This window comes from Chlamydotis macqueenii, chromosome 14 (assembly GCF_036417535.1).
Source record: "Chlamydotis macqueenii isolate bChlMac1 chromosome 14, bChlMac1.mat, whole genome shotgun sequence".
In the NCBI taxonomy this organism is placed as follows: Eukaryota; Metazoa; Chordata; class Aves; order Otidiformes; family Otididae; genus Chlamydotis; species Chlamydotis macqueenii.
Genome location: NC_141569.1, coordinates 15,342,157 through 15,358,947, shown reverse-complemented (window position 1 = coordinate 15,358,947; position 16,791 = coordinate 15,342,157). Strand labels below are relative to the sequence as shown.

The 16,791-nt window shown below is 42.9% G+C and overlaps 1 protein-coding gene across 1 annotated transcript in view; it reads right to left on the bottom strand.

Annotated features, from left to right (window-relative positions):
- ADAMTS2 (ADAM metallopeptidase with thrombospondin type 1 motif 2) overlaps positions 1-16,791 on the bottom strand; it is a 180,889-nt gene that overhangs the window by 50,315 nt on the left and 113,783 nt on the right. Inside the window, exon 4 of the mRNA XM_086758550.1 lies at positions 7,852-8,054. Within this exon, the coding sequence (XP_086614676.1) occupies positions 7,852-8,054 (203 nt within the window). The remainder of the gene's footprint in view (positions 1-7,851; positions 8,055-16,791) is intronic.

Genomic DNA, 16,791 nt, shown 5'->3' with positions numbered 1-16,791 from the left:
GGTAAATCTGAAGGAATTCAAAGAACGGTGGAATACTGTAAAAAGACTTTCATCAAGCTATTGTAGTTCACAAACTATTTTGGGATAACTTCGGTTTATTTTTCTGGGATATTTCAATCAAAGCAAAACACGCATTTCTATTTAAAGTTTCTGCTTGGGAATCAGGCTGACACAGATCGGTGCTACGTAAGAAAAACAAATACTTTTTTTTTTTCTGTCCCTCTCTGCTTATTTTATATTTCTTCTGTCCTGAGCAAGCTTGAAGCCAGCACAGTAAGCATGTAGAACACAGGAAAAAAAACTCAAGACAAGCTATGCATCTATGAGATGCATCATCCTTCGTAAAAGAAGCACTGTAAAGTTTTTATTATTGAGCAAAATGGGGCCCAATCCTAAAAAGGAATTTTGAAAACTGCTGTAACACAAATAGTAATAAACAGCCCACAGTTTTGCTAGCCTCGGTGCAGAGCAGCTTACCTGCTGATGTAGCTGGCAGGATTCACAGGGAAAGTCAGGTGGTTCCCTGAATCTCTAATTAAACCAATGTGCAATAGGAGAAAGAATAACCTGCATATTTTGGCAAGTCACTGGCAAACTCATTCATGCAGTTTGAAGGAGTTCCCAGCTTACAAAGTTAGTTAGGATCTGCTATACACTTCATCACAACACGGCTCCATCCCACTGAACCATAAATCATCACGGCTGAGTTCGTCCCAAGGCGCACCCTCTGCGGCTCCATGCCTTGCACCGTACGGTTGGGTAAGCACCGCGTCCTCAGGCTCCCTGAGCGCACACCCCTGACAGACAGCTAATAGTTTCAACCTCTGGTTACCATCAACCTCAAAGGGATCTGACCCAGCTACAGCAGCCATCAGAGGGCACATCTAACCACTTGGTGAGGGCACAATACAAGATGCAGTTTAGGCATCTGGCTTTTCAGCAACCACAAATTCCTCATCCATCCAACCCAATTAGACTGCTCTTTGATCACCCAACATCCTTATGTAACTACTGTTGCAGAAACTACCGATGGCTACGTGCTCTCGGGCAGAGCAGGGGCTATGTGTGGATCTCTGCCAGAGCGATAGCGAAGGAGCTGGAGAGCATCAGTGCCTTCCCTGTGGGATGGCAGAGCTCCTGGCAAGCCATTGTTTGAGCCCAGTTCGAGATGCAGCTCGTTCAGACCATAATTATCTGCAGCAAAGCCTCAGTGCCTGGTGGGCATCCAGTGATTGTCTATTTCTGTAAGGAAAGGCTGCTTTGAATTACAGAATAGAAACCAGAAATGTCATGGTGGATACTGAGCACAAACTTTTGTAATCTGACCCTCCCAAAAGTGTTCCCCTCTCACTTTGTTTTTCTGTGTTCCCACTTCAAACACCAGTATCCTCTTCGATTTTAATCACCTCCTTTACGCTTTTGAAGATCTCAAACTAACATTTCTAACATTCCCAAAGCTTCATCTTAATCCCACAGGAATAACGTTACATCAATTCCTCTGGTGGATAAACTGTGGTCACACAGAAAGTCATCGGGCAAAATCCAGGACTCGCAGTCTCCCTTTCTAGTCCTTACAAGGCATTTCCTCATTTCCTCAGAGAGGAACTCTTTTTTTTCCTAAAATCTTTGTTGAGCGTTACAAGGAAAAAAGGATAATGACAGCACATAACACACATGAAACTTAAAGGTCAAACTGTGATCTCAGATTTGGAAAACATCTATCATTCTGCTCAAAATCAGAAAACAGGCAGTTTCAGAAAAGCTTGGCAACGTACATTGCGAAATGGAGATAAGAATCTGGCATTTTGTAGGCAAACACGAGTCTGAGTCCTGATTTACCTTCCCTGGTGTGAGAGTCAGTAGATGTTACCACGTCCAAGTTAGCTGCTTCTGATGAAAATGAAAAACACTCCCCAGAGCAGATGTGTTGGCAAGGCACTAGGTAGCTTTGTGTTAAGGGTCTCTATCTCGTCTTCAACTGTAATGTTGGCTTTAGAAAGAAAGGTCACAGACTTCGTTTTCTGACTTCATGACTAGTTTATTTTTCTTAGTTCCTCCCTCAGGCTCTTGGAACTCCTCATTCTTGCCCACAAACCACTGCTCTGAAAGGTTTCTCTAAACACTGTAAATCACCTTTGCACCAAAAGACTCAGTATTTGTTTGAATATTTATCTCAAGATCACTTTAATAAAATCAACTCTATTATCATACAATAATTAAGCAGATTCATTTATTATATCACTACAAGGGATAGGGGTGTGGTGTCAATGGAATAAATACCATGACCTCTTCAAATCTAAGTGGTTTGGTTAAGAAAAGCATCCAAAATTTGAAAGCTGATACTAATTATCCATACGCCATCACACAAACCACACTGTCACAACTCAAATGTCCCCGACTGCAACCTTTCCGGCTAAAGTTCATGTCAGTATTTGGAGAAAAGGAAAGATCTGTTTCTTAACAGTAACCACCCTCTATCTCAAGGATGGCACCAAAACCTGTGTGATGATCTGTGCTACGTCCAACAGGGCAGTAAGGAACATTCCAGTTAATATTAACGAGCAACACTCACCTAATTGACACTGAAAATAATGCCCCGGTGAAAATGAATAAACCCTGTAAGAGTTCAGAAAGGATATTTCCTGCAGGACCTCCTGAATGCCCAATCACAAGTACAACTTTCACTGTAGAATGGCAATCAAGATAATGAACAAAAATAATCTCCTGAGGCCTCGTCAGAAGCTGTTCTTCTCACTAGTCACAGCTACTGGTTTATAACGAGCAGTCTAAACATGGAGTTAGCTCACACATATATTTAAATTTTCAAACAAGCTATAACTCAACTATTGACAACTGAAGTCCCTCAGACGAACAGAGCTGGACCTGCATTTGTTATTTGTGGAACTTCTTAGAGCTAGTTCAGATCTGAAGTGTACATATTGAAATAAACTGATTTGAAATAATGAGTATTGGTGCTTATAAATTATTAATCTCTTTAAATCCAGTCAATTCTGTATTACTGAAATATCCTTCCTGTCTAAACAAATGCTTTTTAGTTTAAAAAGCATGTTTTTGAGTACAGAGTGTACCATTATTTCAAAGTATTCAATCATCACTTTCTTTTTAACTGCTTGAATTAGACATGCCTTTCCGTTAGAAACCGATGGCATTTCTGCCCTTTCCTCTCATTAGGAACTTGCTGTTCTGGACCTGCAAATCTTCATCCCTCATCAGCCAGAGAGACACAAGCAGAAATCTCATAGATAGTAGTACTGTGTACATCCTATTAAAGAGGACAGATAACATATTCAAAAGTGCCCCGGGGCCACAATTTCAAAGACATGTGTAGCACTGAAAGATGCAGGTGAAAGACTCCAGGGACTTTCCAAAGCCCCCAGCTGCATAATTCCCATTTATTTCAGTTATTCAAATGAAAAGTTGTTTAATGTATTTGTTCTGGAGCTGAAGTTTCACTTAAAGTCTGGGAGAGACATAATCCCACGGGCTAGTTTTTAAAACTGATTCTCACTCATTTCAAAGGCACTTAAATTACTATATACTTGGATAAATCTAGCCCAGAGTGAGGCATAAATCCTGTTGAGAGTCTATCTCCCTTTGAAACAATGGCAGTTAGGACCTATCTACTTTGAGGAGATGGGTTTTAGTATGGCAAACATTTTGGCCATATATCCATTATACGGATGTAACAGAGGCTAACTCCTAAATATTGCAATATCACATCTTTTACAGTAAAGGAATGGAAAGGAAATTAAGGATTTTATTTAAATATCTGTAAATTGTCTAAAAATCAAAAAGTACATACTTTGTAGACAAATTCTTCCAAAAAATACACAAGGATGACAATTGCCAGCATTAGAAAATGACGTAGCTGAGGAATACCACGGAGAAAGACAGACAGAAGATATAAGAAAAAGCTACAACAGAGGCATCACTAGGAAAAAAAAAACAAAAACACAATTTGAAGACAGGCATGAAAATTAAAGACTTGAATTCAGGGGGCAAAAGGCCTGCTTAATCCCAAAAACTATCTTTAAAAGGGTTATGAAACAATGAGTGAATTTCAGCCGTGGGGCTGGCTACTGCCAGTATCCACTTTAGCTCGCTAACACCCATTCAGCACCCTGCTCCTCCTCCCAAAGCATCCTGCAGTGAAATCCTTTTGTCTTCCCAAGGAACAAGAGAATTCTCCAACACCACTTCTAGCCTTGCACTTTTCTAATATTCCCAAACATTTGTGGGAGCAAATAAAATCCCCAGGATTTTTAGCCGCCTTCTTGCTGAAATTAAATTACCTTCCATGTTCTTGAGTAAACTACAGAGCTGCAAGATACCGCCTAAACCTCTCTCCTCTGCTGCAATGCTCCTGCATGCTATAAATACAAAGTTAATTTGTGCAATGTGTGGGCTCACGCTTGGAAATGCAGAGGACTGTGCAAGCTAATATCCTTCCCAGGAAAAAAACACAGCATGATGTACAAAAGAAAATGGTGCAGGCAAGAGGCAGCCGAGGGTCTCTAAAGCGAAAACAATGGCATATTTTCCAAAGATGGACTGAATGTCCTGATGGTGCCAAGCAGAGAAAAGAGAGGATGTCAAGAGAAACCAGAGTTTTTGTATGAGGAAATGACTGGAGGATGAAAAGGGGTGGCAAGAGGCCGAGCTCACTGCGGTGAAACGGCTGGCGCACAGTCAGGCGATACGTGGCTGCATCCCAAAGCGTTAAAAATCCTCTGGCGTCTATCACCGTTCGTTTGGGACTGATTTCATTTGCAAACTTTGGTATAAATATTAGCACAGCTACCCGAGACAGCCAGGACACCCGGCCCCTGGTTTTTCTCACTTTATGGCTTTTAGGTGTGGACTGTAACACATCTCTTAAGCAGCACAAAACAGATTTACTGAGTAAGTCATCGCACATGGCTTGAAAAAAATACATTGTTTTCATTGGGTTGATGGTAGGGTTCCACCCAAGATCCCTGGGAAAAGTTAATTAAGGACAACTGCTCACGCCATCACACACAGTGAGATCAAGCAAAGTGGGGAGAAGCAGCCACGCTGAGAGTTGCTTCTGGGAAAGTGATTTCAAGCCTCCAGGAGCCTAGGCATAAGGGAGGATTCATCTGGGATTTATTTCATTTTTGGAACCACAGAAAATCAACTATTTGATCACCCTCGTCTCTCCAGTAAATACTTTCACTATTATTTTATTTACTTACAATGCGTTCTTTGATTTTATCCTCACTACCTTATTGCTGTATGAAGTTCATTGATGTTACGCTTACTGCCTCATTACTGTACAAAGCTAATTGATTACATCCATAAAACCAGCAGGGTACAGACAATCTGATGGTTATGGTAGGATCTTCCACTAGATTTAAAAAGACAGCCAGAACTTTTTGTAGTTGACTTCTTTTTTTCAGCTACCCTTGGACCTATACATCTCATACTGTCTACATGTGACCCCAAGGATTTCTATATTGAGCCCATTTTCTACAAAGAAAAACCCCAAGAAACCTGCTCAAGGAAGTAGAATAGAGGACAGCAGGGGAGTCACTGTGTGAATTTCAGCAAAGGAGATCAAAGCAATGATTTACACAGAAATTCACCTCGCATCCATCTAGCAATGAGGGTAAGAGCTTGAGGAGCTGCCAGCTTGAGTTATCTTGCCGAGGGGAAGGAGAAGTCCTGCATTGTGATGACCTTTAACACAATATGGGTCCTCAGCATTGCTTGGTACCTGCAGCAACAAACCCCTCTTGCCTCCCTATACTGGAGCAATGCTTGGACAGCTGGAAATAGAACTGGTTACCACCACCCACCCCTCTGCTAAAATACAGACTCCAGCAACCAGCTGAGTTTTGAAGAAGAAAAGAACAGGACAACACTGATGACTGCCAAAGACTACCCAGACCCTCCTCAAGAAGCCCTGTGGATTTCAAACAGCTCCTCGCATTTGGGCACAAGGCAAGGGACACCTCCCCAGTCCCCAAAAGACGTTTTTCTACCTCAGATCTCCCAACAGAACAAGCGCTGCCTGTGCCAAGAGCTGCTACAGCCGTGTGGGTACGGTTACACAGGCTGCACTTTCTAAACCACTGGCACAGACAGCATGCTTAAGAGTTGTTATTTCTTACAATTTGTGTGTTGGATGGTTTGCTAAAATTAGGAAAAAGTATATTCCAGAGCCTGAACATTTATGGCTTCTTTGCCATTACTGTGTATTTTAATTCTTAAAAATAGAGTTAAGTGACGTGATAAGTAAAGAGTCCTGTTTAATCCGTTTCAGCCAGTTTGCCACACTCTTGGTTTGGACTGTTTGGTTTGTTAATTTAGAGATGTATAAAACCATCTGCTTCACTGTAGACTTTGTTTTAAACCTCAGAGGAAACAAACCACACAAATAAATGAAATTCACTATGTCATTTCTGTTAGAATATATGTATTTACAGCCATCAGAGCAGACATTAACTACCCTATAATTCTAATGTTAGTGCAGGTTTTTAACTATTTACAATGTTGTTATAAAAAGTCAGTGCAACTTAATTTATATCACGCAAGGGATTTTCTTAAATTGTATTCCACCTCTCATTTAAAGTGAAAAACAGCGACACTCTACCCATTTTTAAAAGAATGTAATAAAGAAAGAAAAAAACCCAAGTTTCATAATTAAAAAAAAAAAGATATCTTGGAAAAAATACATCTCAGGCAAATGTACCCAGCAGCCTGGATTTCTGTCCATATATCTGCCTCTGTGGTTTGTAATGCCAACAATTCACCTACAATTCCTCTTGACGTGACTGTAAACTTCAGCAGTCACACTTTATTTGTCAAAAACAGAGCAGACCTACAATTTTTTTACTCAACAATATTTAACTAAGAACACACATTCACTAAACCTAAGGATTTTACAGTAGCATGTTTTATTGAGAAGAGACTCCTGTTCCAGATGAGAATGAGAAGGAAGAAAGTCATCCCCAAATTAGTTGCCTGTGATGGAGGCTACTATTCACTTAGAATTTTTGGCCAGAAGAATAAAACATATTTTGATTCGGAGCGATACTAGAAATTATTTTTCAAAAGTTGATTATTTTCCCACAAAATAGAGTCCTTTCTTACTGACCAGGGTGCTAGAGGGCTGCTCTGTCTGCTGCGTTGATATTCAGAAAAAAAAAAAAAAAATGGTTCTTTCAAATATAATATTCTCTGGTGTCTCCTGTCATCAGTACTATACTATATAGTCTGTTGCACAGACAATGGTTCTGAAGAGTAAATATTTAACTAGGAAACCTAAAGATGTCAGTCATGGAGTAAATACTAAATCAATTTAAGAAAGTTCAGCGATATATTGCATAACATTTTACTGCAGGGTGAACAAGGAGTAGGTAGGTGGCCTGGGACTTAAAGTGATTGTTGAAGAATGAAAGAATTTAACCGAGTAGTTTGAAAAAAATGTATAAGCCAATGGAAGTTTCTAATAAAGCATTATTTGAAGACAGTTCTGCAAGTCATGTTTTTCAGCAGGGAGCTCAGGTTAAGGGAATGTATATCAAAAACAGAACGACTTGCAAGAACCTGACCCTGTGCCCCCATCCGCCAAAGCACATAAGCAGGAGTTTGAACATTTTAAGAGTCCCACAGTCAGCTTCTTCCTTGGCCCTTTTTCTTCTCTTCTTTTGGCTTTTCTGAAGATGGCCTGGATTTTTCTTCTAGAATTATTTTATCTCCTTCCATGAGAAAAATCTGTTATGTCTTACTCAAGTGGCTAACCCAACCTACATTCACTATCCATCCAGTGCCTTCCCACAGAGCAGTTAGCGGGGTGGTACTCACAATATTCATCAGGGTCAGCAGGTACTTCTGAACATGTTCTTTCCCATGGAATTCAACAACAGAGTCGTCGACCCCCAGAAGGACTTCAATGTTGTAATCATCATCCGTCGCATGCCTTCGATGGCGCTGCCTCGATCTATGCACCCGGTCTTCAATAAAGCTCAACGCGCTGTCCAGACTATCCAAATTGCTGAGGTTAGCCGCTGAAATCAAACAGATAGATGAGTTACCAACCAAGAGAGGTTCAGGCTCAGGTCTCAGCTAAGCTGGTATAAATTCAAAGCAGCAGCGTTTGTTCTGTTCTGTGTGTTATGTAACAGCATTAGTTTCACTTAATGTCAATTAAAAATAACCTAAACGAGAGAGAAATCTGACCCAAACGATTTTTACTTTGCAAAGTAAAAGCAATACTTTCTACAAAGCAATATTGTGTAATAAATACAAGGTCAGAAGGGGAGCAAGTCATATCAATGTCTGGATGAGAACAACGGAGCTGTTTGCAGTGAAATACTTGTTGCTTGAAAGTACTTGTAACAAAAATACACCTAAAGGAGTTTTGTACTACTAAGGATATCCTCCATCTCAGAACTACAATTACAGACAGACACCACACTTCAAAATCTGATCTGGCTGCACACAGAATGCTGTTCCAAGGCAAGTGCAGTGGCCAGTAGAGCCTTCTCATATCCAGGCACGTACTAACAAACCAAGCCCTCCCGCTTCAACACGTTACCTCCTTTCCTACATACACACATGTAATCAAACAGCAGCGACATGGATCCTCTTTATTGTTACAACTCTGGAATGCATTTTAGATACAAAATGAATTAATTTATAGCTACATGCAAAATTTTTTTAACAACTTTTCATCCTTAATTCCCAATTTGCCATGTCACTTTGCATTACTCTATGTCAAAGAACAATCCATCAGGCACAACAGTAGCCAACTTTAGTAATAAAGATTTCTAATAGTCCCTGTGATACGAAAAGCACGTTCTCTGACAGGAGAGGATACAGTTAGTACGGCACCTACGCACTAAAAATTAACAGGAAAATATGGAATCTTGACATTTCACTCTTTAGAATAACAATGATGAGCGTTAAAATTATATTATTAAAATATATTACAAGAGCCCTGAAAGTCCCAACAAGAACGTCTTGATTTCAGAGGATGTCAGGAAAAGACTTGCTCAGAGAGGCGAAGAAAGGCGGTGAGAGCACTGTGGACTGATTCAAGGCTCCCAGTGCTTAGTTCACAGAAATATAACAGGGAGCAAAGGGAGGAAGCTTAAGCCACCACTTTCAAAGCAGAAATAAGAAACAACTCTTGGATGTGTTACAAAAGTGGATTCTCCATCTTAATTTATTGAAGTTTTCACATCAAAACTGGCTGCTTGGGAAGTGATGAATGAGTCACCAGACCACCGAGCTCATTACAAGAACATCTGTGCTCTTGCCTTAAGACCCCTGCCTCGGGCTGCCATCTCAGCAGGTCCTGGGCAATGCGCAGCCCGAGCAGAGATGACAACAACATACCAACCTCTACAGTCTCCGGCTGCCTGGAGGGACGCACCCTGAGCCTCCTCATCCCCATCACAGTGTCCCTTATGGCACCACACTTCAGGCTGTGCCTTGTGCGTGCAATGCCCAAGGTGTGAGACGCTTGTCTCCGAGTCTCCTAGAAGAGATCTCCAGTCAAAGGACAGTGCCCCAGTCAAAGGACAGTGCCCAAAAGACACATTTGCCTGGGCAGCATTTTACCATTTCTCCACCAAGCTCCAAGGACATGTTTGTGACAAGATGCAGAGCTGCAGGCCACCGCGCTGCACTGGCAGAGCTCCCCTCGCTCACGGGACAGACAGAAGGCCCTATGCAGTGGTCCTACATTTCCATGGAGCCACAATGTCCTTCTCCTGGGAAGTCAGCACTTATTGCAGCTAACAAGCACAACCCTCATGTTCTCATTGGCAGCCTCAAGGCTCCCAGCAGTTTCTACTCCTGGGGCTGCAGGTTTTTAAAATTGATCTGCTCAGAATCCATGATTCAGCATGAAAATTCACTCTTCACGCAGAGCCCAGCTGTCACTCCCAGGTTTACCGTGGAGGGCAAACGGGTCTGGCCTTGCAGCGACAGAGAGAGCTCTTCATCAGAGCTCAAAACCTGCCCAGCAGCCAGCTCCAGCCCCACTCATGGTTTGCTCCACTGTTAATCCTCGTTAGCGCCCAAAGGTAATTACCTAGCTATCACAGCAGTCTCAGGGGATTCGCTATGGGACCCCGCAGCAATCATACATACATGATCTATAAGGCAAATCACAGTTACCGTAAAATTTGACCATAAATTTTAAAAAGCTCTCCAGAAAAGTATGACTAGGCTGGCAGGGGATGCAGGTCGTGTCCTCTCTGCTGCTCACAAAAAACTACAGCAATCAGCAGCGAGGCAAAGCCATCAGACCTGCTGCTGCAGAAGAGCAGCGCTGGGCAGGCAGCGAGAGCCCGAGCCCTGTGCTGTGGCTGCCGGTGGGCAGCTCTGCCAGCTGGGGGGCTGGTATTTTGGTGGAGTGTGGAGGTATCTATAGAGCTTCTGTGCTTCCATTTCTTTCCCTTATGTGTCAAAGTCAAACTAACTGCAGGTACAGTATCTTTATTCCTGCTGGCAGTAAATCAGCCAGAGGCAAAATCCTGCACTTACCATCCCGCAGTGAAAACTGCCTGTCCTCCCTCTGCTCCTCACTTCATCACTGTCACACTATAACCCTTACAGTCCTGCCAGCTCCTGAGAAAAGTCATCAGGAGGTTCCCTGCAAGTCATCTTGCTGTCCATGAGTGCCAACCAACTACTTCAAATTTTGTTTGGAGCATAAACATTCCCCACACCCACCTTTACCTTCACCCCTCGAGTGTCACCCCCTCAAGACAACATGTCCAGTGGGCACTGGTTCCCCCGAGGCATCAACCCAACGTGCTTCCCAGCAGAGCGAGCCGCACTGGCTCCAGCTGGTGCTGGAATCATCCCAAGACTGGCAGCACAGTTCAAAACATTTACAACAGGAGCTACAAAACTTTTGGTTCCTATGCCAGCTTCCCACCAAGCGTCCTTTGCCAGGAGGGTCTCCGGGGACGGGCAGGGATGCCTCCACACATGGCCTGACCAGGCACCGCACAGACTCCTCCTCCAGCCCTGCTCTGCCTCTCAGGCTTTTGGACAATGAACTGTTGGATTTGCTGGCCCATGCTGTGTTATTCCCATGTTGCTCCAAAATGACACTTACACCCAAATAAAATAAATACAAATTAATACCCATACGTTACCACAGAGGAAGTGAAACAAAGTTGCACCTGTAGTACATAAGAAATTTGTTGTGTTTTGGCATCTCAACTTAGCATCAAGTAATTTTGTTGTATCTGGTACTGCTAACAATATCCTAGAAAAGCTTGGGAGAAAAACTAAAAAAAACTAAATAGGTCACCAAACTCCTCCTCCTCATTCTCCATGCTACCTTCCTTTTCATCACCCCTGCACTTTGCACAATATCATCCCAAAAGTCATCTCAAACCGCACTGCGTTTTACTAAATCATCCCAAGACCTCTCCATCAGATGTTCATTTCCAGCAACTTTTGCCAAATCAGTGCATGAGCCACTAATTCCTGGTGCCAACTTTGTTCTCCATCTCCCCCTGGCATTTGCAGGGGCTAACAATAGCCTGTGTTGAAACCTCCTCCTTGCTCCCGCTAGGAAAAATTCACATTTGTGAAAATTAACCACTGAAAAACAAAGTTGTATTTTTCTCTTTTGCTGCTTATCCAGAATAAATCAAAAGGACAGCAGCACTGTAACAGTTGACCCAAAAATCCCTCAAAAAACCTACTTTTTCTAAAGCCAGATAAAAAACCATTGATATTTCACTGGTTTTCTTCCAGAGAAGGAATAAAAAATGCCCAAGTTGTCGATATGAGGGAAACCTGTGCTTCTGGCTTAAGCAGAAAATCAGGAGCCAGGCAGCCAGCCCTGTGCTCCTGCCTCTGACACAGAGTTTCCCCATGGTGCCGGGAGACGCAGAAGGCAGCCGAGGGCTGGGTAGCAAAATTGCCGAGGGAAATTGCTGCGGGGACAAGAGGTCCAAACACCCAGTGTGCCACGGCAGTATCATGTAGTCTGGCTCCGATCTCCATCTCTAGGACAGGGAAAATCCATTTAACACAAACATCAGTTTTGCCTTTGTAGGTCTTCAGAAGAATTCTCCATCTGTGACACTTTGGGATGCCTGACAACACCTTATTTTCCGGGAATTTTTGCCTTGCTCATTAATCTTTGATATCATGTGCTTTACAGAAACCTAATTACATGACATCTCCTGATTCTGCCTTACCCATCGTGGCAGGCAAAGCTCAAGCAGATGCTGTAAGTTACTGAAGCATGAACACGCTGCCTGCCACGAAAACCGCCTCTCCCTGTGTTTTCTGTCACTCCCTTCAGGACATCCACCAAAAGCACAGTTGCTGGCTTGTGACCTTGTTTTGTTTTTTTTTTTTTTTTCATGATCCCTTTCAAAAAGGCTCAAGGAAATACAGCTGCATCTACAGTTCTTAAAGAGCCCCTTCCAAAGCTACTGCACTTGAGTAGTACCAGCTTTAGGGTTCCCCGATTTCACAGCTGCAACATTGTCCTAATAAAACAGTTTCTAATTTTTTAACTCCTCTCTCTGATAGGGGAAGGGGACTTTCTGGCGAGCCCAGAGCAGAGACCAGGACAGGCAGCCGGGAGGCTGAGCTGCGTTCACAGCCATCATCGGTGGCTTGTCAGCACAGCAACCCACTGGCATTTCTTCTCAAATACGAGCGTGCAGCACTCAGACCAGCCAGCCACAATTGCAAATGCAGCTTGTTTGCTCCTGTGGACACTTCATCTGTCATGGCAGGAGCAGACAAACACCTGAGCTGACTGCTGAGCATCTTCCCTGCAGCCTCACAGGGATGAGCACTGCTGATTCGCCGTTTTGTTGCTGATCTCCATTCCTAGGACACGCTCCTGAAGGGACTCCTGGCTTCCCATTCCTTCATGTGGCTTGCTGCAAACCACCAGCTTTTTTGTTGTTTGTTTTATTTTTTTTTTTCCCTTTTTAACCCCAGTGACTCAGACTGAACACCCATGAAGCACAGCTGGAGCCCGTTCTGTCGCGGTGGCAAGCACATGTGCGCACGCAGCGCCACGACGACACAGAAGCACGGGGCACCCACCCCTGCTCAGCTGCACTGCAGCTGGTGGCAACGCCATGCAGAGCCCGGGGCTTGCGATCACAGCGTAGGCGTGAGGCCATCCATCTCTCGGTGCTGCAAACGCAGGGGGAACGGGCCGTGCGGGAGGGCAGCAGAAGGAGGCAGGGTGGATTTGCTTTAGCTCTCAGCTTCCCACTGCTCAAGTACATCTGCACCTCTGGAAAAGTACCAAACGCGCCCTCAACAGCTTGACAGGGAACTGCTCTTTTGGGAATCGCGCTTTACATCACAAGTCATCTTTCTGTAACGCTCCCTGCCACTCGTACGCTGTAGGCTTCTGTTGTGCCTAGCCTCTGTGATCAACTGACTCCCCAATTAGCCCCTGATTAGCCTGTTCGTGTATTCAACCAAAGTCCTCATTTGTCTTCCATGGTAAATTGAAGCCCAACCCATGGAGGTTGGAGGCACAATGAACAGTCAACAAATCTTGCTTTTTATCCCCTGGGAATTTTTTTCTCCCATTTTTAAGTTCCTCAGTTTGGGGTTTTGTTATTCATTCAAGTTGCACACAATCGTGATGTGTTTTGTCCATTTGCTCATCAATAGTTTCGCTAGTTTTAAGTTTTTTTTCAACTTTTTTTTTTCCCTGTTAGTTTTACAGCCCTGCTCACCTTCCTCTTTGCTTTCTGTTTTGTTTTCCAAATGTCCTCTACTTGCCCTTCTTCTCCCCCTTAACCGCCCTGCTCAGCTACATTGGTCTTTCATAATTTATAAATCCTTTTCCAATACTGCATTTTCGTTTGGACCCTTCTGCTGTAGATCATTCGTAAGAAAACTGGGTAAATCCTGCAAGGTGAATTAAAATGGAAGAGAGCTCCTGTGAGGTGAAAGCAAATTGAAAATGGTCGAAACAAGGGAAGCAAATCACACACAGCGCACCGGGTACATGACACAAAGTTAGCCCTGTTTAAAAAGCAACCCCAGGAGGACATTGCCTCAACACACTTTTAACTTGGAGCTCAGTTTTCATAGGATTCTTGTGATTTCTTCAACCGCAGGTTAACACAGCAGCTGCTACTTGGTAAATCCTTAACCAAGAGCAATTATTGCAGGAGAACCCTCTTTGGGCATGTGTTCAAATTCCTCCCCTTCCACTTTTTTTTATATAAACCAAAAGCAAGACCACACTAGTAGTCTAAAGACCAGGCACGCACCAGGCATCCTCACCGAGGTCACGCATCCTCATCCTGCCCTTATCTGCAAAGGAGCAGTAATCTGAAACGAAACTTTTGGGCTGCATGCCTTGCTGACCGTATGATCTCATTATGAACTCTCTGCCTCTTAATTTACAGTCATGCCATTTCTAGTCAAATCTAGTTTAACACGGAGCCTGCTCCACCTTTCATCTGTCCGGGGGAAGTTTGCCACAGGTGTCATGGTAAGCTGGGCTGGGCTCTCAAAACCTGGTCCGAAACTCCAGTTGCAAGAAGGCCAGCAGATACCGCAGCTGAAGTCCTGCCGGAATGATCCAGTTGTGGCACTTGAAACCAGGAGGAGTTCAAAGTATTTAACAGTATTTCAAAGAGTGTATGTTTGGGCCTTTATAGAGCAATTCTTGTGACCTTCTTGGGGCAGAACAACTGTCCCGGATTTTCAGAAAGAATGCGCATTCTTGCAAACACACAGGCACAATCACTGCTCCCTTCCTTCCTTGTCAGCGGCACAGTGACTTTACGTGTCAAGTCACACTCAAGTGTCTGCCTGAGTTATAAAGAATAACAAAGCTGAAACCTACCAAAGTGGCAAAATGAAGCAGAACTTTCAGAAGTGGAAAAAAAAAAAAATTGTCTTTTCCAAAGGCTAAACCAATTAGCGCAGTGACAATGGCCAGGTGGACGCATGGCCAACGGCCAGGCGAGAGGCACTAAGAATAACCACAGCTGGATGTTGCCAAGGAGATATTTTCTGGCATGTCACAACAAAGAGAAAAGGTATTACAATACTAAAAAGAAAAGTTGAAAACTAAATTGATCTCATCAGGGCCACAGTCACACAATATATAACATAAAGATGAGAGATAATTGCACTGTTAAAAGATAAGTGAGAGCGAGGTAAGAGAATATTTTCCAAATGGTGAAACATATTGCCTTACAGTTTTAACTTTCATATTACAACAGAAGAGTCAAAAAGGGGAAATGAAAGGAATGGCGAACCAGCCAGGCAAACCAATCTGTGTGACCGGGTTGAAATGGAGCTCTTTGAGAACTGAACAGAAAGTTTTTCCAACAGCAAAACTTATCCATTGGAAAATGTTCACCTATCAACCCTACTAATGCAAACACAGGTTTCACAATTTAGCACCAAATAATGAATAAGCAAGATGTTTCTAACACAGTTCTTAAAAGTAAACTCAAAAAGGTGCAAAAAAAGCTACTCTGTAGAAAATTAATTTATGGGCCAACTTCTACATTTCATTGACTTAATTGATTGCATCTGGGAAATGCTTATCTTGCTAATATTTTGGCAAGTCATTGTAAACTGGCCTGTATTGCAGAGCCTGTGACTTGCAAAACACCTTGCCTGATTTACCTCATCCCACCCATTTGGAGAGACCACAGCTGCCCCAGGAAAAGGGCTCCATCCCTCGCAAGCCCTCAAGCGCACATGTGCACCCATGCGAAGGGAATTTTGTTCTACACAACTCACGTAGAGCTACAAAGGGAGCTAACCACTCTCATTTGCAGCTAACACAGAGTTAATTAAATAGCAGAGTTCAGCCATGCCACCACACAAATGCTCGGCATAGAGCCATGGCTCCACAAAGCTGGAGGAGCCCAGAGATCCCACCTGAAGTCCCAACCGCAGAGCCTTTTTGCTTCCCTTTGAGCAAGGATCTGACCCACAATCTCCATTCCCCAACCAGGCTTTAACAAAGTGTTTACGGGCCAAGATACTCAAATGTCCAATCCAAATTCCAAGCATGATTAAATTACAGCAAATTAGCACATGAAGGAAGCTGTCTAGCTGACCCCTGGCTTTGTAGGTGACATGTCTAACAATCCCACTTGCATTTTTAACAGAACCAAATGCCAAGCCACGGTACAGGGCATGAGTAACAATGGGTTACAGGGGATGGCAGTTGTCTTTCATAAGCCAACTATTCTGCAAGAAGGGGAAATTAAATTGAATTACAGTTTAACAAACAAACATTTAAAAACACACAGTAAAAAAAAAAAAAAAAAGTCAAATTCCTAGCCAGGGCAGAGGGTAGGAGAAGACAGAGAAAAGACAAAGCAATACATAAAATAACCATACGTCATTGGAAATACTACTGAAAAATAATGTCTGAAGCAAATACACATCTTTCCAATGCTTTATAATAACAACTATAGGACAACAAATCTTGCCTTTTGGTAATGTTTCAAAGTGGAATTACTCCATCCTTCTAAAAGGAGAGCTCTTCTGTCAGGCATAAAGTCTCACAAAGTTGTAATGATCCAATTAAATGTTTTCAATGTCAAGTATAACACACACAGTATAAATCTCAGCAGTGTAAATAAAGTGTAACACAAACGACAATGCAAACAGCTCCTGTTCCATATAATCATAATGATCTTTTAATTAGACAAAGTAAACAATCTGCTCATTTCACCTTGTAAAGAAAAGCATAGGAAGAAAGTTTCCCAAATTCTAAGGTGAAAAATATGTGCAACTTGAACTACC